Genomic DNA, 19,707 nt, shown 5'->3' with positions numbered 1-19,707 from the left:
ATTTATTGAGCAGTTACCACCACTGCTTAATATCCCCTTCTCAGTTATTTAGTCTTCACGACATTCTCTTGAGGTTTAGGTACTGTTGACCCATTTTACAGATGAGAAAATAAGGGCTCAGTAAAGCTAAATAACTTAGGTCACATCCATGAGAGGAGCGAGGCTTAGAATCTAGGTCATTTCAAAGTTTGTTCTAGTAGTGACTGCTAGTGCTTTCCCTGTGATTTTGTATTAAAATAGACTGAGACTCTCCAGAAACTGGGCCCGTGAGCTTGGACTGTGGCATTTCTCCGTGTTCTGTCTCAGTGGTAGCAGAATGATATTTGTCATAAGTAGGCAATGCTCTGATTTAAAGCAATATTTTGAAATTACTTCTTTTTACATTTTAGCAAATGTTGATGTAAAATACTTTAAAACAGCTCTGTTCACCACTGTCTGTACCACTGTGCCTTTTTATTTTTAGACTGTTAGGTAATTAAGGCAAAACCATCCACATTTTTTATATGTTCTGCAGACTTTTCTTTCTGGTGTTTGCTTTTACTGTTTTTCAGTATTGTCTATGGGGAAAAAAAATACCTCAGCTTGCAAATTTTTGTTCAGAGATGGGGTCATTCTTTGCTGTCGGAGGGATTTTCGTGAAAAAATTTCAAGAAACATTGTCTCATGTGATCTTACCAGATAAGTGCCAATTATTAAGACTTGCTGGCTGCTGGATTTATCATCTCAGCCTAATTTTCTTCCTGAGATAAATCAATCTTGCTTTTTTATCGTTACTACCCTGGCATAATGCAATGGAAATGTAATATGAACCACATAGTTAATTTAAAATTTTCTTTTTTTAATTTTGTTTTTTGAGACAGGGTCTCATGTTGCCCAGGCTGGAGTGCAGTGGCACAGTCAGAGCTCACTGCGGCCTCAACCTCCTGGGTTTAAGGGATCCTCCTGCCTCAGCCTCCCAAATAGCTGGGACTACAACTATATGCCTCCATGCTTGGCTAATTTTTACATTTTTTTTTTGTAGAGACAAAGCCTCACTGTGTTGCCCCAGCTGGTCTTGAACTCTTGGCCTCAAGCAGTCCTCTTAGCTTGGCCTCCCAAAGTGCTGGGCTTATAGGCGAGAACCACCACACCTGGCCCAACACCTCCTAAGTGTAGTGCTTCCCTAACCCCTTCTTAGAAAGTTGGCACATTTACAATTGTTTTCAACTCTCTTGAACCCTAATGGAAATGCAGTGAATGTACAGATGGAGGCTAAGGATCCTGGTCAGAAAAGGAAAGTGAGGCCAGGCGCGGTGGCTCATGCTTGAACCCAGGAGGTGGAGGTTGCAGTGAGCCGAGATTGTGCCACTGCACTCCAGCCTGGGCGACAGAGCGAGACTCCATCTCAAAAAGAAGAAAAAAGAAAAGTGAAAAAGTGAACTGATGTGACTGGAAGGAACCAGTGTGAAAGTCAAAGAAAAACACGCTAATTCAGTAAAAATTGACTGTGTATTTATTCTATACAATACATCATGCCAACTTGTTGAGATTACCGAAGTAGAAAAAAGTCTCCATGTTTCAGAAATCCATCCACCTACAGTTAATTCTGGAAGTCTATAATCTAGGGAACAAGAGCTAAGATACATGTGTACCTATTATGTATGTATTTATTTATTTATTTTTGAGACAGAGTCTTGTTCTGTCACTCAGGCTGGAGTGCATTGACTGAATGATCTCAACTCACTGCAACCTCCGCCTCCCCGGTTCAAGCCATTCTCCCACCACAGCCTCCTGAGTAGCTGGGGTTACAGGTGTGTGCCACCAGACCCGGCTAATTTTTTAGTAGAGACGGGGTTTCACCATGTTGGCCAGGCTGGTCTCAAATTCCTGACCTCAAGTGATCCACCTGCCTTGGCCTCCCAAAGTGCTGGGATTACAGGTACAGGTGTGAGCCACTGCACCCAGTCCCCGCGTGTGCCTCTAATTTAAAGAGGTGTCGTGTCTGAGAGGAGTGATCGTTAGCCCTTCAGGCTGGGGGATGGACAGGGAATGGGATAGAAATGGGGGATTAGGTAGGCAAGTGTGTACTACAATTTAGGAGAATCCTTGAGCTAGAACTGTGTGTCCAAAGTGTGATGGAGAACCACATGTGGCTATTTAAATTTATTAAAATTAAATTTAAAATTCAGTTCCTCAGTCGTAATAGCCATGTTTCCAGTGCTTAATAACCACATGTCGCTGGTGACTATCATGTCACAGCACAGATGTAAAACATTTCCATCACTACAGAAACTTGGACAGATTTTTGTCACACATATTTCTCACTTTCATGCAATGTGAGACACTTCTGTGACAGCTCTGAAATTGTATTTTTCTTTAATTAACACCCCATTTAGCTAACAAAACTACAATTTTACTTAGGATGACTGTGTTTTGTTGTTATTGTTTGATACAGGGTCTTGCTGTGTCGCCCAGGCTGGAGTGCACTGGTGTGATCACTGCTCACTGCAGCCTCCACCTCCCAGGTTCAAGTGATTCTCCTGCCTGGGACTATAGGCTTGTGCCACTATACCCAGTTAATTTTTAAATTTTTTGTAAGGATGAAGTCTCCTTGTGTTTCCCAGGCTGGTCTCAAACTCCTGGCCTCAAGTGATCCTCCTGCCTTGCCTCCCAGAGTGTTGGTTTTACAGGCATGAGCCACTATACCCGGCCTAAAGATTAGTTTTGTGTCTAAAGCAGTATGAATTTAAATTGCTGATTTATGAAATATATGCATCAGGCACTTTTCAAGAATTAGGCAGACATTTGTGTTTGAAACATGTAACTTGAATCAAAACGTAGCTTTTTTTTACCTGCCATGATGTCTGTGGCCTTGACTGACGTGTGCTGTGTGGATGTGTTGGCCAAGTAGGATTCTCCATGTTCAAGTCCTTTGATCCATGATCAAAGCTTTAAAAATAATTGTATACCCTTTTTAAAAATTGAAGCAAAATCCACATAACATAAAACTGGCTGGGTGCGGTAGCTCACGCCTGTAATCCCAGCACTTTAGGAGGCCTAGGTGGGCAGATCACAAGGTCAGGAGATTGAGACCGTCCTGGCCAACATAGTGAAACCCCATCTCTACTAAAATAAAAAAATTACCCAGGCGTGGTGGCGCGCGCCTGTTGTCCCAGCTATTCAGGAGGCTGAGGCAGGGGAATCACTTGAACCCGGGAGGCGGAAGTTGCCGTGAGTCGAGATTGCAGCACTGCACTCCAGCCTGGCGACAGAGCAAGACTCCGTCTCAAAATAAATAAAATAAAATAACATGAGTCAGGAAGGACGTTGGTGTTGAGGTTGGCGCACATATCAAGGACAGTAACTACCATGGTTCCCGAAGTGTTGCCAAAACCTCAGATGCATGGCCTTTTGGCCAAGCGTCTGCAATTTCATATGTTTGGAGCGTTCATGGTATCCCTGGGGGTTGCAGCTTTGTATAAGTTTGGTGTGGCTGAACCAAGAAAGAAGGCATATGCAGATTTCTACAGAAATGATGAGATTTTGAGGAGATGAGGAAGGCTGGTATCTGTCAGAGTGTAAAGTAATCTTGGAATATAAAGAATTTCTTCAGATTGGTTTACTTAGAAGTTTGTCACTGACTCGTGTTCCTGAACACATGAATATGTGGGCTAAGAAATAGTTCCTCTTGATAAACAATTAACAAATAAATAAATAAAACTAACCATTTTAAAGTGAACAATTCAGTGACATTTAGTACATTCACACTGTGTTGTACAACCAGCATTTCTAGCTAGTTCTAAAGCATTTTCTTTTTTTGGGGGGAGACAGGGTCTCACCCCATCGTCCAGGTTGGAGAGCAGTGGTGCCATCTTGGTTCACTGCAACCTCGTTCCACCTCCCGGGTTCAAGTGATCTTCCCACCTCAGCATCCCAAGTAGCTGGCACTACAGACATGTGCCACCACGCCCAGCTAATTTTTATTTTTATTTTTTTTTGAGACAGTCTCACTGTTATGCCCAGGCTGAAGTGCAGTGGTGTGATCTCAGCTCACTGCAGCCTCCGCCTTCCAGGTTCAAGATTCCCAGATTCTCCCGGCTCAGCCTCCTGAGTAGCTGGGATTATAGGCACCTGTCACCACCCCAGCTAATTTTTGTATTTTTAGTAGAGACGGGGTTTCATGGTGTTGGCCAGGCTGGTCTCAAACTCCCAACCTCAGGTGCTCTGCTTGCCTCAGCCTCCCAACGCGCTGGGATTACAGTCATGAGGCACCGCGCCTGGCCTGATAACTGGATCTTAAAATTGATAGTTAAAATTTGATCATGGTGAAACAACACAAACACCACATATTCTATGATTCCATTGATATGAAATATTCAGAAGAGGTAAATGCACAGAGACAGAAAACAGACTTACTGGTGGCTGCCAGAAGCTAGGAGAGAGTGTGGGCAGTAACTGCTAAATGAATATGGGTTTCCTTTTGGGTTATTAAAGTATTTTGGAAGCTGGGCGCAGTGGCTCACACCTGTAATCCTAGCACTTTGGGAGGCTGAGGTGGGTGGATTGCTTGAGCTCAGGAGTTGGAGACCAGTCTGGGGAACCTATTGAAACCCCATCTCTATAAAAAATTTAAGGCCAGGTTCGGTGGCTCATGACTGTAATCCCAGGACTTTGGGAGGCTGAGGTGGGCAGATCACATGAGGTCAGGAGTTTGAGACCAACATAGTGAAACCCTGTCTCTACTAAAACTACAAAATTAGCTGGGTATGGTGGCACACGCCTGTAGTCTCAGCTACTCGGGACTTCAAGCTGGAGAATCGCTTGAACCTGGGAAGTGGAGGTTGCAATGAGCTGAGACCACGATATTGCACTCCAGCCTGGGCGACAGAGCAAGACTCCATCTCTAAAAGAAAAAAACAAGATCCAGTTTATCATCTGTATCACAGGCAGGACTGGTGTTCTGCTGTCTTCTGGTAAAATCTTTTCACTTCATGTTTTAAAATTTGTGGTAATGTACCAAGTATCACAGCCAATTCATTAATTTTCCTTTATTATAAATTATACTATTAGTTTTGCTTCTTTTTTTTTTTTTTTTTTTTTTTTAAAAAAATCGGAGTTTCACTCACGTTGCCCAGGCTGGAGTGCAATGGTGCAATCTCAGCTCACAGCAACCTCCGCCTTCCAAGTTCAAGTGATTCTCCTGCCTCAGCCTCCCAAGTAGCTGGGATTACAGGCATGAGACATCATGCCTGGCAAATTTTTGTATTTTTAGTAGAGTCGGGGTTTCCTCATTGGTCAGGCTGGTCTCAAACTCCTGACCTCAGGTGATCCGCCCACCTCGGCCTCCCAAAGTGCTGGCATTACAGGTGTGAGCCACTATGCCCAGCCTAATTTTTCCTCTTTTTTTTGAGACAGGGTCTCATTCATTTTTTTTTTTTTTTTTTTTGAGACGGAGTCTCGCTCTGTCGCCCAGGCTGGAGTGCAGTGGCCAGATCTCAGCTCACTGCAAGCTCCGCCTCCCGGGTTTACGCCATTCTCCTGCCTCAGCCTCCTGAGTAGCTGGGACTACAGGCGCCCGCCGCCTCGTCCGGCTAGTTTTTTGTATTTTTTAGTAGAGACGGGGTTTCACCGTGTTAGCCAGAATGATCTCGATCTCCTGACCTCGTGATCCGCCTGTCTCGGCCTACAAAGTGCTGGGATTACAGGCTTGAGCCACTGCGCCTGGCCGAGACAGGGTCTCATTCTTTCACCCAGGCTAGAGTGCAGTGGTGCAATCTTGGCTCACTGCGACCTCTGCTACCCGGGCTCAAGCAATTCTCTTGCCTCAGCTTCCTAAGTAGCTGGGACTACAAGCATGAACCACCATGTCCAGCCTAATTTTTATACATATATATTTTTTGCAGAGATGGGGTTTTGCCATGTTGCCCAGGCTGGTCTCAAACTTAGTTTTTCCTTTTAATTTGGGGCATGGCAGTTGCACTCAGTGGTAAACTCTGAAAAGCTTTTCCACTTACAAAAATTGTTCCATTTTTAAATAGTTAATAAGGGTGTGTTTCTAAACATAGAGATAACGTTGGAAAATTTGAAACTCTAATTTCATTCCTTGAGAGGGTTCTAACTTCTTTTACTAGCAGCTGTGAACCATGCAGGATGTGAGAAATTACACCCTAATCATCTATTTCCTAGCCATGAACAGTTCAACCTGGGAAGATTCTAAGCCCAGGCTCATTAGTAGCCAGTAAAATCTGGATGTTGTATGCATCATGAATAAGACCAGAGAAGAATGAAGAAGTAAGGGTTTACTGTGGATGAATGAAGACAGGGTAGAAATATATCGGTTTTATTTTTATTTTTTAAGACAGGGTGTCACTGTCCCGCCCAGGCTGGAGTGCAGTGGTGCAATCACTACTCATTGCAACCTTGACCTCCCGGGCTCAGCCCCCCGAGCAGCTGGGACTCTGGGCGTGTGCCACCACTCCTGACAGATTTTTTTTTTTTTTTTTTGGTACAGATGGGGTTTTGCCATGTTGCCCAGGCTGGTCTCAAACTCTTGCCATCCTCCCACCTTGGACTCCCAGAGGTTTGGGACTACAGGTGTGAGCCACCATGCCCAACCCATTTGCAATTGACAATCCATTGTAAGTTGAGGAGCCATCTGTATTGTAAATCTAATAGCTGGTGCCAGGAACTAAGTGGTCAGGTGTAAGTTTTGTTTTGAAAAGCTGTTACAGTTAGTGATACGCTTGAGAGTGGTGAGGAAGCCCACCATACCAGTCATTTTCCTGCTTTAACATACAGTACATCATAACTGTATGTCCACCAGAGCTTACTTTACTTGAATACTGATTTTCAACAGGGGCTATCTGAGGAAGGGGAAGATGGCACTTGCATAACTTGGAAATGCCTGCAGTTGATTCTGATGTGCCTGTATGTTAGATGGTAGTGATTACAGGATCTGTTTCCTAGGGCTTTTGGTGGGGATGAGCTAGCAGTTGGCACATAGGACTCAATAAAAATTAGTTAAAGCAAATTGCTACCACCACCACCCACCCCCTACACAATATGGATTCGTGAGTACTTTTTATCCTTGTCTGGCCCATAATAGATACTCAGTACACACACACACACACGCATTTTTATTAGTTTTTCTTTTTTTTTTTGAGATGGAGTTTCACTCTTGTTGCCCAGGCTGGAGTACAGTGACGTGATCTTGGCTCACTGCAACCTCCACCTCCCGGGATCAAGTGATCCTCCTGCCTCGGCCTCCCGAGTAGCTGGGATTACAGGTGTGCGCCACACTCGGCTAATTTTTTTGTATTTTTAGTAGAGACAGGGTTTTGCCATGTTGGCCAGGCTGGTCTTGAACTCCCGAACTCAAATAATCCCCCCGCCTTGGCCTCCCAAAGTGTTGGGATTACAGGTGTGAGCCACTGTGTCTGACTGATACTCAATACATATTGATAGGATTGAGTTGGAGTAGTTACATAGCAGATGGAGATTGACATTTGTTGAATATGCCAGGAGTTCTTTAACTGACACTAAACAAATTATTCTCCCATTTCCTCCCATAAACCCCTCAACAGTCCTCTCAGGTAGATGGTATATCATTCCCACAATTTCAATGGAATAAATGCATTCACAGCTTGTCATAAGCCAGGAGTTAAGCCTAGGAGTCAGCTTAGTTCCAGGCTTTGAGAGTACCCCATGCTGTCACCTCCTTCTTAGGGTGGCCTGTGAACTTGATTCTCTCAGTACTGCCTGGCTTTCTCTGAAAATTGAGTAATTTTTCCTTACCTTACCCTTAAACTTTTCTTCAACATGGAAAAGCAAAAAAAGGTTAAATCTGTATTGTGTTTGAAGTACAGTTTCGGTCTCCTTCCAAACCAGGTTCAAATGGGTTTCCCCCCTGTTTGTTAATGTCCTGCTCATCCCACAGCTTGGGGTCATCTGAGACCTTGTACTCTCCCTTTCTCCCACCTCCTGTCAGGTGTAGCCCGCCTGCCCTTCCAGTTGTATTGCTTGGTTGTCCCCATGGCATGCTTTCTTTTTTTTTTTTTTTTTTTTTTTTTTTTTTTTTTTTTTTTTTGAGACGGAGTCTCGCTCTGTCGCCCAGGCTGGAGTGCAGTGGCCGCATCTCAGCTCACTGCAAGCTCCGCCTCCCGGGTCTATGCCATTCTCCTGCCTCAGCCTCCCGAGTAGCTGGGACTACAGGCGCCCGCCACCTCACCCGGCTAGTTTTTTTTGTATTTTTTAGTAGAGACGGGGTTTCACCGTATTAGCCAGGCTGGTCTCGATCTCCTGACCTTGTGATCCGCCCGTCTCGGCCTCCCAAAGTGCTGGGATTACAGGCTTGAGCCACCGCGCCCGGCCAGCATGCTTTCTTGTAGTGGTGATGTGGGTCTTCCTGCTTGTGGGGTCTTGCCCACTCTAGTTCATGTAGTTTAAGCTGCAAGAAACAGATCTTCCTAAGTGACAGTCTGAGCCTGTCACTTAAAAAAAATAAAAAAGAAAAACAATTTGGTTGTCCTTTACCTATCAGGGACAGGAAATTACTTTACTCAACATTTGATGCTATTGAAGGTTGGGCCCAAAACACTCTCTCTTGACTCTTACAGGTATTGATCCTTTCCGGGTAATGATTTTACAGGTTACAAATTCATTATTTTTTCATACTTGCTGTGCATGATTCGTATGATTTAATTCTTTGGTGTCTTTTTCTATGGTAGAGATTGTTTAGAGCAGGGGCACATTCATATTGGAGTATAATTTAGGTTTGTCTGTATCTGACAAACTAAAATCCAAAAGGCAGACTTAGATATTTGGTTATTAGTATGTATTTCTTCCACATCTCTTCCAGTAATGTCATAAATAAATTTGCAGTGTGGCAACTGGAAACTGGATTGTTGCTTGGTCTTAGAGTTCTAGTGTAGGAAAAAACTGGCATCACTGGAATCACCTTTTCTGCAGATGTTTTTTAAATGGCTTATATGTATTTCAGGACTTTATACAAATGTCATTTATCTTACAGGTATCTAATTTATTCAGGAATTTTGATGAGTATGGAATATTAAAATGGGCTAATCACAGGCCGGGCGCGGTGGCTCAAACCTGTAATCCCAGCGCTTTGGGAGGCCGAGGTGGGCGGATCACCTGAGGTCAGTAGTTCAAGACCAGCCTGACCAACATGGCAAAACCTCGTCTCTACTAAAAATACAAAATTAGCCAGGCGTGGTGGCATGTGCCTGTAATCCCAGCTATTCAGGAGACTGAGGCAGGAGAATCGCTTGAACCAGGGAGGTGGAGGCTGTGGTAAGCCGAGATGGTGCCATTCATTGCACTCTAGCCTGGACAACAAGAGTGAAACTGAGTCTCAAAAAAAAAAAAAAAAAAGCTAATCACAGCTTTCTTGGGCTAGCTTACCAAGAGAGAATCATGGGAAGTAGATGTGTATTTGTTGAGCACATCTGATCAGTGCTGAGCTGCAGATTACTTTGACAGTATCTGTGAAGAAAAAGTTTATAAAGCAAATCAAAAGAATAAGCATGTTTTTATGAATACATTGAAACTACTGAAAATGTTTCAAAATTAGCTGTAATTAGTAGAATTTTGAAAAGTAGGTTAAGCAGAGACTTCTAATTTGAAGGCCTGAGTTAGCTGCCATTGATCTGGGGTTATTGATTGAGGCTTGTGTCGTGTTATTGAACTTCTGTTTTTACTACATATTAAAAGATAAGTGAAATGGATGGATAAGTATCAATTTTTAACAGAACTTATTTCTGTTAAACAGCACCTGTGGAATCCTCTCAAGAGGAACAGTCATTGTGTGAAGGTAATGATGCTCTCTTTGAAAGTCTACTTGAGAAAACATTAGGTTGTCTATGCTGTATAAAGCTAGATACTGTTTTGTAAATATATATTATATTTCAATCTCTTGTCTAGGTTCAAATTCAGCTGTTAGCATGGAACTTTCAGAACCTATTGGTAAGAAAATTTCTGACCATATTAATACAGTAATATGAAACTCTTTCACTCTCAAGATTTAAGTTGCAAATGTGTTATGATTATTGTAATGCCTACATTTAAGTCACATTGAGTCTTTGCTGTTAGTATTTAGAAAGTAGAACAAACTAGGCATTAACACTGTCTTGATAAACTTAGTGATTGCAAATAAAATTGAGTGGAGGAATGGTAAAGTCAATTTAAATACCTGTACGTGTTCTGTTTTCTTTTTTTGAGATGGAGTCTCGCTCTGTCGCCCAAGTTGGAGTGCAGTGGTGTGATCTCGGCTCACTGCAACCTCCGCCTCCCGGCTTCAAATGATTCTCCGGCCTCAGCTTCCTGAGTAGCTGGGATTACAAGCGCGTGCCACGACGCCTGGCAATTTTTTTGTTTTTAGTAGAGATGGGGTTTCACCATCTTGGTCAGGCTGGTCTGGAACTCCTGACCTCGTGATCCGCCCACCTCGGCCTCCCAAAGTGCTGGGATTACAGGTGTGAGCCACCATGCCAGGCCACATGTTCTGTTTTTTTGGTGAAACATGTTCTTCCTTTTTATAACTTAATTCTTAAGGGTTTCATGTTCCCAGGGTGATTAAAGTTGATGCCAAAGTTTTATTACTTTAAGAGGAAAAAGAAAATATTTCCTAAATCCTTTCATACTTTTCGTGTGTCACAATTTTAAACTTTACTTTTTTTCTTACTATCAGGGTGTCTCAACACTGGAATAACTAGGCTGTTGGGAATGTTAGGACTCTTGTTTACATTTTGTTTGTCCTCATGAAAATGAAGCTTTGCTAAAATAGCAATCTCAGCCTGTGAGTCAGTGCCCTCTGATCTGATACCAGCAGTGAGTCTGCCTTGAAAGCTGTCACCCATTTCTGTTACGAAAGAGGTTTTCCTGCTTATGTATCACTAGGCATTAGGAAATGGAACTACATATGCAAAGTCCCATTTGTTTTAAAGCTTGTGTATTTTAAAGTATAGATTATAAATCTTTTTCAGAATACTAAGTTAAAATGTCTTCCTTCAGTAGAAAATGGAGAGACAGAAATGTCTCCAGAAGAATCATGGGAGCACAAAGAAGAAATAAGTGAAGCAGAGCCAGGGGTTGGTTCCTTGGGAGATGGAAGGCCGCCAGAGGAAAGTGCCCATGAAATGATGGAGGAGGAAGAGGAGATCCCAAAACCTAAGTCTGTGGTTGCACCACCAGGTGCTCCTAAGAAAGAGCATGTAAATGTAGTATTCATTGGGCATGTAGGTAAGCTGCTGTCATAGCAATTAAAGTTACTGGATACATGAAACATAGAACATCCTTTTTAGCTACTTGGAGATGTTTAGTGAAACTGAAGCAAATTAATTGAAAATGTCTTGATTTTTAACTTGCTAGATTTTTTTTAGCTGGCAAAAAAATGCAAGTACTTTTCTTGAAGTTTAGGCAAATGAATAATTCTGTAATAGCATAGATGCTGGAAGAAAAACCTCAGTATATTGTATGTAACATATAATTAGTCTATTGACCATTGATGGTGGTTCAGCATAGATAATATCAATATCTTAGAAAATGTGCCCTTTTTTAATGAACCTCAGTTAACTTTGTTAATTTTAATGTGATTGACCTTACCAGATATCTTAATTTTGTGTGAAGCAGGAAATCAATAATTTGGAGTAACTTCTGGATGCTTGCCAGGTTGCTGGTTTAGCAAAAAACACAAGAACAAATTTATTTAATTTATTCAGATATTATCTGATTATATGACCTATCCCCAGAATTGTGAGAAAAAAATACAGAATTATATGTCTTTCATTTCTACTGTCTCTGCCTTCCCCCCGAATATGAAACACCATACTCCTTCTTTTAGTAGCAAGAACTCTTTTGAAAGTGTAAAGGAGCGACTGAGCACTGTGGCTCACGCCTGTAATCCCAGCACTTTGGGAGGCCAAGGTGGGTGGATCATGAGGTCAGGAGTTCAAGACCAGCCTGGCCAACATGGTGAAACCCTGTCTCTACTAAAAATACAAAAATTAGCCAGGTATGGCGACATGAGCCTATAATCCCATCTACTCTGGAGGCTGAGGCAGGAGAATTGCTTGAACCCAGGAGGTGAAGGTTGCAGTGAACCAAGATAGCGCCACTGCATTCCAACTCTGAGCAACGGAGCAAGATTCTGTCTCGGAGGGAAAAAAAAAAAGTGTAAAGGAGCACATACCTTACTTGCTATAAGTGAAAGCACCTAAATGTAGTTCACAGTTCTTCAGCTGCTTTTGCTCTCTGAAACTCCTAGGGAATTTATAGTCAGTTGCTGCTGTGCCTTCGGAGTAATCTGTTAAAAAATTCTTTCCTTTATCAGTAAAGTATTTCTAAATGTTTCTTTTTTTTTTCTTTTTCTTTTTTTTTTTGAGACGGAGTTTCGCTCTTGTCGCCCAGGCTGGAGTGCAATGGTATGATCTCGGCTCACTGCAACCTCCGTTTCCCAAGTTCACACGATTTTTCTGCCTCAGCTTCCCAAGTCGCTGGGATTACAGGTGGCCGCCACCATGCCTAGCTAATTTTTGTATTTTTAGTAGAAATGAGGTTTCACCATGTTGGCCAGGCTGGTCTTGAACTCCTGACCTCAGGTGATCTGTCCTCACTGCCACCGAGCCCAGCCTTGAGCCTCATTTTCAAAAGGAGAAGGGTAATGAACTAGGATTTATGCCACAAATTCATATGGAAGATTTAATTATGTATGTTAAAGGGCACTGTTGCTTGCATATGTAGCCATTGGTTTTTGGTTTTAACCTATGGTTTGCATGTTGATGTTACTTTTAGATGCTGGCAAGTCAACCATTGGAGGACAAATAATGTAAGTCTGTATCTTTTGTTAAATAACAGAGTTAAATTGATTGAATGAATTTTAGACATTGTAAACTTTCATACAGTCACACAAAGGAGATAAAATGGGTCCCCCCAAGAAAAATTAAAAATAAAATTACTGAGACGTAATACTGATGTTAGGAAGTGATTTTTGGCCTGGTGTGGTGGAACACACCTCTAATCCCAGCATTTTGAGAGGCTAAGGTGGGAGGATCACTTGACTTGAGGTCTAGAGTTTGAAACCAGCCTGGGCCAGCCTGGGCAAGACAGTGAGACTCTGTCTCTACTTTAATTTTTTTAAAAAAGTAGTAGTTTTTGTAATGTGACTATTGCTATTGTTAAATGTGTTTCTGAAAGCTTTTTACATTTTTTAAAAATAAAAAATTAACATAAAACTCTAGATTATGGGAAATCTTAGTCTGCTTTGCATATAACATACATGGGAATAATGAAAACCAGCTCTTGAATCTGGTGAATGGGAGAACTGTTTTTTCCTCATTCATTAGCTCCTTAAATGTATATGGATTTAATAGACAGGTAGACTAGCTAAAATGCTAAGATAATTTTTTGATCGTATGATAGGAATTTCCTAGGTATGAAATGACTGGCTGGCTTTAGTAATGCATTTTAGTATTGACAAATCTTGATAACTAAAAAGTCCTAAATTTTTAATTGCTCCTCTAAATTAGACCCATTGCTATAAAAAATAAAAATAAAACTATATTTATTTTAAGAGACAGGGTCTTGCTGTGTTGCCCGGGCTGGAGCGTAGTGGCTATTTATAGGGGGGATCATAGCACACTGTAGCTTCAAACTCCTGTGCTCAACTGATCCTCCTACCTCAGCCTCTCAAGTAGCTGGGACTACATGCTTGCACCACCATGCCCACCTTATATTTACTTTAAAAAACAAACAAAAACCTTCTATATTCTGATATAATTTTAGATTTACGGAATGATTGCAAAAACAGTACAGAAAGTTCCCTTCATTCATCCTGCCCTGATGTTAACATCTTATAACCATAGTCATTCATCAGAACTTCCTTATTACTGGTGAAATTAGTCATAATTACTTGGTTAAGGTGTCATCTGTCAAGATTGTCCACTATAAGGTTAGTTTTTCCTTTTCTTTTTTTTTTTTTTTTTTTTTTTTTTGAGACTGAGTCTCACTGTATCGCCCAGGCTGGAGTGCAGTGGCGCGATCTTGGCTCATTGCAACCTCTGCCTCCAGGGTTCAAGCAATTCTCCTGCCTTAGTCTCCCAAGTGGCTGGGATTATAGGCATGCACCACCACGTCTGGCTAATTATTTTGTATTTTTAGTAGAGATGAGGTTTCACTATGTTGATCAGGCTGGTCTCGAACTCTTGACCTTGTGATCCGCCTGCTTTGGCCTCCCAAAGTGCTGGGATTATGGGCATGAACCACCACACCAGGCCACTTTGTCTGATAATTTGAGACTATAAATATCCTTTTTCACTTACACTTTCCATAATTTTAGCATCCACCAGTGGTACCTTTAACTATTTTCTAGCCAGGCATGGTGGCTCTCACACCTGTAATCCCAGCACTTTGGGAGGCCGAGGTGGGCAGATCACTTGAGGTCAGGAGTTCGAGACCAGCCTGACCAACATGGTGAAACCCAGTCTCTACTGAAAATACAAAAACTTAGCCTGGCATGGTGGCACATGCCTGTAATCCCAGCTGCTTGAGAGACTGAGACAGGAGAATCACTTGGACCCAGGAGGAAGAGGTTGCAGTGAGCTGAGACCACGCCGCTGCACTCTACCCTGGGCGACACAGCGAGACCCTGTCTCAAAAAAAAAAAAAAAAAATATGGCCAGGCGCAGTGACTCAGTGACTCACGCCTGTAATCCCAGCACTTTGGGAGGCCGAGGCGGGTGGATCACCTGAGGTGAGGAGTTTGAGACCAGCCTGGTCAACATAGTGAAACCCTGTCTCTACTACAAGTACAAAAATTAGCCGGGCATGGTGGTGGATGCCTGTAATCCCAGCTACTCGGGAGGCTCAGGCAGGAGAATCACTTGAACCCGGGAGACAGAGGTTGCAGTGAGCCGAGATTGTGCCATTGCACTCCAGCTGGATGACAAGAGCGAAACTCCGTCTCAAAAAAAAAATATATATATATATTTTTTTTTTAATAGATATTTTTAATACATATATTTTGAGATGGACACACACACACACACATAAAATAACTATTTTCTGGAGTTGAAATTCCCCTCGACGATTTTCACATTTTCCTAATTCCACTGAGTAATTCGTGAATAATTGTTTACTTTTTTTTCTTTAAATGTTTTCAGGTATTTGACTGGAATGGTTGACAAAAGGACACTTGAAAAGTATGAAAGAGAAGCTAAAGAGAAAAACAGAGAAACTTGGTATAGTAAACTTTAATGACATTATAAATTACTTTTAAGGAAACGATGGCCACTTAGTGCTTTTGGAGCCTGTTAAAATATAAATTGTTGAAGTCTAAAATGGTATCGCAACAAAGGAAATTTCCCCTCTCCTCATAATACACAGAAGATGAGTTCCTAATGACTTAATAACTAACACAGAGAAATTTGGAAACAATCCATATATTTGGTGATAGACTTGTTGAAAATATTATAAACCATCCATTTAATTGGGTCATTCTGCAACCACTGAAAACTTACATTTACATAATTTATAGTAACTATGAATAGAACTTGCATTGTGGTGGCAGTTGGGGGGAAGCAGGAAACATCCTTGTGCTTAAGATATGACCATTATAGGCCGGGCGCGGTGGCTCAAGCCTGTAATCCCAGCACTTTGGGAGGCCAAGACGGGCGGATCACGAGGTCAGGAGATCGAGACCATCCTGGCTAACACAGAGAAACCCCGTCTCTACTAAAAAATACAAAAACATAGCCGGGCAAGGTGGCGGGCGCCTGTAGTCCCAGCTACTCGGGAGGCTGAGGCAGGAGAATGGCGTAAACCCGGGAGGCAGAGCTTGCGGTGAGCTGAGATTCGGCCATTGCACTCCAGCCTGGGCGACAGCACGAGACTCCATCTCAAAAAAAAAAAAAAAAAAAGATATGACCATTATGTAAATAAATGCTGGAAATAAAATGGAATGGAATTATTGACTGGTTGCCTTTGAATGGTGAGACAGTCAACTTTTTTCTGTTTTCTAACCTTACTACTTTTATTTTTAAAAAGTTAGCAAGCCTTATCTCAATGGGATATTGGTGGTCATTTAAGAAAAAATAAAATTATATTCCTCTATAATAAGTGGGAAAAATGCTAGTCAGTGTTATAAAAAATTGAGGACATGCTATGAAGTACAGATGATGAGGTAAGCTAAATTAATGCTTACTGTTATGGATGGTTTGAATTTATATAAATTTTTACTTGGCAGTGTAATATTGAAGCAATTTTTAGCAAGTAGCCATTGCTCCCACATGGTGCGTTAGTGGCTTTCACTTTTCAAAAATATCTGAGGACAGTTATTTTTTATTTTATTAAAAAGTTTTAGGCCTGGCACAGTGGTTTACGCCTGTAATCCCAGCACTTTGGGACACCGAGGCGGACGGATCACGAGGTCAGGAGATCGAGACCATCGTGGCTAACACGGTGAAACCCCTTCTCTGCTAAAAATCCAAAAAATTAGCTGGGCGAGGTGGCAGGCACCTGTAGTCCTAGCCACTAGGGAGGCTGAGGCAAGAGAATGGCATGAACCTGGGAGGCGGAGCTTGCAGTGAGCCGAGATCGCGCCACTGCACTCCAGCCTGGGCAACAGAGTAAGACTCCCTGTCAAAAAAAAAAAAAAAAAAAAAAAAATTTTTATTGGGCCAGGTGTGGTGACTCACGCCTGTAATCTCAGCACTTTGGGAGGCAAGGCAGGCAGATCACCTGAGGTCAGGAGTTCGAGACCACCCTGGCCAACATGGTGAAACCTTGTCTCTACTAAAACTACAAAAATGGCTGGGTGCAGTGGCTCATGCCTGTAATCCCAGCTCTTTGGGAGGCCGAGGCAGGCGGATCACCTGAGGTCAGGAGTTCGAGACCAGCCTGACCAACATGGAGAAACCCTGTCTCTACTAAAAATACAAAATCAGCTGGGCGTGGTGGCACATGCCTCTAATCCCATCTACTAGGGAGGCTGAGGCAGGAGAATCACTTGAACCCGGGAGGCGGAGGTTGCAGTGAACCGAGATCGGGCTGTTGCACTCCAGGCTGGGCAACAAGAGTGAAACTCCATCTCCAAAAAAAACAAAACGACAAAAATTAGGAAGGTGTGGTGGTGGGCACCTGTAATCCCAGCTAAGCTACTTGGGAGCCTGAGGCAGGAGAATAGCTGAAACCTGGGAAGCAGAGGTTGCAGTGAGCCGAGGTGGTGCCGCTGCACTCCATCCTGGGCCAGAGTGAGACTCCGTCTCAAAAAAAAAAAAAGGGGGCCAGGCATGGCCTGGGCTCTGTCGCCCAGGCTAGAGTGTAGTGGCTCCATCTCCGCTCACTGCAAGCTCTGCCTCCCGAGTTCACACCATTCTCCTGCCTCAGCCTCCCGAGTAGCTCGGACTACAGGTGCCCGCCACCACGCCCGGCTAATTTTTTGTATTTTTAGTAGAGTCGGGGTTTCACTGTGTTAGCTAGGATGGTCTTGATCTCCTGACCTCGTGATCCGCCCGCCGTAGCCTCTCAGAGTGCTGAGATTATAGGCGTCAGTCACCGTGCCCATCCAAAAAAGTTGTATTACCCTTTGACTCTCAAGACACCCATTACTTGTGTTGTATTTTGTGCCATGTGAGTATAAAAATGAAGTTATAAGGGAGCTCATTATCACTTAACACACAGTGATACTGGCATTTGTACTTAGTTTTTCTCTGTATGTTGTCAACTTGCCATAAAATAATGTTCTAGACTGTATAATTGACTGTGTTTATATAAAACCTCCAAGGTTTTGAATCAAAATAATACATTTTTTCAGTTTTCTTTTTTTTTGGAGACAGAGTCTCCCTGTGTCACCAGGCTGGAGTGCAGTGGTGCAATCTCAGCTCACTGCAATGTCCGCCTCCTGGGTTCAAGCGATTCTCCTGCCTCAGCCTACCCAGTAGCTGGGACTACAGGCACGCACCACCATGCCCAGCTAATTTTTGTATTTTTAGTAGAGACGGGGTCTCACCATGTTGGCCAGAATGGTCTCGATCTCTTGACCTCAGGTAATCCGCCTGCCTCGGCCTCCCAAAGTGCTGGGATTATAGGCGTGAGCCACTGTGCCCAACCCCCCCTTTTTTTGAGACAGAGTCTCGCTCTGTTGCCCAGCCTGAAGTGCAGTGGCACAGTCTCGGCTCACTGCAACCTCTACTTCCCAACTTCAAGCGATTCTCCTGTTTCAGCTTCTGAAATAGCTGTGACTATAGGTATGCACTACTATGCCCAATTTTTGTATTTTTAGTAGAGATGAGGTTTTGTTGTATTGGCCAGGCTGGTCTCAAACTCCTGACCTCAGGTCATCTGCCAGCCTCGCCCTCCCAAAGTGTGGGGATTAAAGGCATGAGCCACCGCACCCAGCCCTATTCTTTCAATTTCTTCGTTTACTTTTTTTTCTTTTAATTTGAGACGGAGCCTCTCCCTGTTGCCCAGGCTGGAGTGCAGTGGCAGATCTTGGCTTACTGCAAGCTCCTGAGTTCAAGCGATTCTCCTGCCTCAGCCTCCTAAGTAGGTGGGATTACAGGTGGGCGCCTCCACACCCTGCTAATTTTTGTATTTTCAGTAGAGATGTGGCATCACCATGTTGGTCAGGCTGGTCTCAAACCCCTGACCTCATGATCCACCACCTTGGCCTCCAGAAGTGCTAGGATTACAGGTGTGAGCCACCGTGCCCGGCTCAGTTTTTTTTTGTTTGTTTGTTTGTTTGTTTGTTTTTGAGACGGAGTCTCGCTCTGCCGCCCAGGCTGGAGTGCAATGGCCGGATCTCAGCTCACTGCAAGCTCCGCCTCCCGGGTTCACGCCATTCTCCTGCCTCAGGCTCCCGAGTAGTTGGGACTACAGGCGCCCGCCACCGTGCCCGGCTAGTTTTTTGTATTTTTTAGTAGAGACGGGGTTTCACCGTGTTAGCCAGGATGGTCTCGATCTCCTGACCTCGTGATCCGCCCGTCTTGGCCTCCCAAAGTGCTGGGATTACAGGCTTGAGCCACCGCGCCCGGCCCCGGCTCAGTTTTAATTTCACCAGTCTTGTTCATGATTTAGTTGTTGTGTGATGGACATAAAGCTGGATGTTGTCAATTATATCTTTAATGGTGAAGAATATCCTGAAAACTCTGATGTTCTTAGGAATATTATTCTTTTTTAAAAAATTATTTCAGGTACTTGTCTTGGGCCTTAGACACAAATCAGGAAGAACGAGACAAGGGTAAAACAGTAGAAGTGGGTCGTGCCTATTTTGAAACCGAAAAGAAGCATTTCACAATTCTAGATGCCCCTGGCCACAAGAGTTTTGTCCCAAATATGATTGGTGGTGCCTCTCAAGCTGATCTGGCTGTGCTGGTAAGAAGACATTTCCAGTCCGTCTAATTTGTTAGTAGCCCCACTTACGTCTTTAAATTTGAATTTATCTTCTAAAAGCTCAAATTCAGGTTGTAGTGAAATATAATGATGTACACGGTCAGTTTTCATCATACTAATCTCTTCAAGAAATCTTCAAAATTTGATTTACTTCTGAAAATATATGTTACCTTTTCTCTCCTGTTGCTGTTACCTATTACCATGTCAGATCTTAGTCTCTATTAAATGCCAAGTCCGCCGTTAGGCACCATGGGTAAAAGATGAATAGGAAACCATCTGTTTCATATGGTCTTCAGTCGTTTTGCAATCTTCACAAAATACTGGTAG

The 19,707-nt window shown here is 43.0% G+C and overlaps 1 protein-coding gene, 2 long non-coding RNA genes and 1 pseudogene across 10 annotated transcripts in view; 2 read left to right on the top strand and 2 right to left on the bottom strand.

The window, feature by feature from the left end:
- The window catches only part of GSPT1 (G1 to S phase transition 1), a 125,117-nt gene that overhangs the window by 89,426 nt on the left and 15,984 nt on the right, over nt 1-19,707 (top strand). For 4 of the 8 annotated variants that reach the window (XM_077987321.1, XM_077987323.1, XM_015125632.3 and 1 more), the window contains 6 exons: nt 9,767-9,808; nt 9,919-9,960; nt 11,008-11,235; nt 12,787-12,820; nt 15,153-15,230; nt 19,182-19,362. In XM_077987321.1, coding sequence (XP_077843447.1) covers nt 9,939-9,960; nt 11,008-11,235; nt 12,787-12,820; nt 15,153-15,230; nt 19,182-19,362 — 543 coding nt within the window. In that variant the 5' untranslated portion in view covers nt 9,767-9,808; nt 9,919-9,938. Of the gene's footprint in view, nt 1-5,550; nt 5,565-6,490; nt 6,618-6,915; nt 6,922-9,766; nt 9,809-9,918; nt 9,961-11,007; nt 11,236-12,786; nt 12,821-15,152; nt 15,231-19,181; nt 19,363-19,707 lie in introns of all 8 variants that reach the window. The other 4 variants (XM_077987319.1, XM_077987320.1, XM_015125633.3 and 1 more) reach the window with 4 other exon arrangements.
- Nucleotides 3,203-3,704, top strand: LOC106994954 (cytochrome c oxidase subunit 6C pseudogene; annotated as a pseudogene).
- Nucleotides 5,050-6,596, bottom strand: LOC144338413 (uncharacterized). Its single transcript, XR_013412494.1, has 2 exons — nt 5,922-6,596; nt 5,050-5,293 (listed from the first exon to the last, which is right to left on the bottom strand). It is a non-coding gene; the product is annotated as an uncharacterized LOC144338413 (long non-coding RNA).
- On the bottom strand, nt 8,020-11,165 carry LOC144338399 (uncharacterized). The gene is made up of 2 exons (XR_013412479.1): nt 10,441-11,165; nt 8,020-9,087 (listed from the first exon to the last, which is right to left on the bottom strand). It is a non-coding gene; the product is annotated as an uncharacterized LOC144338399 (long non-coding RNA).

Source organism: Macaca mulatta, chromosome 20, assembly GCF_049350105.2.
Source record: "Macaca mulatta isolate MMU2019108-1 chromosome 20, T2T-MMU8v2.0, whole genome shotgun sequence".
NCBI classification, from domain to species: domain Eukaryota; kingdom Metazoa; phylum Chordata; class Mammalia; order Primates; family Cercopithecidae; genus Macaca; species Macaca mulatta.
Note: the sequence above shows the minus strand (reverse complement) of the source record. Positions and strands in the feature narration are given on the sequence as shown.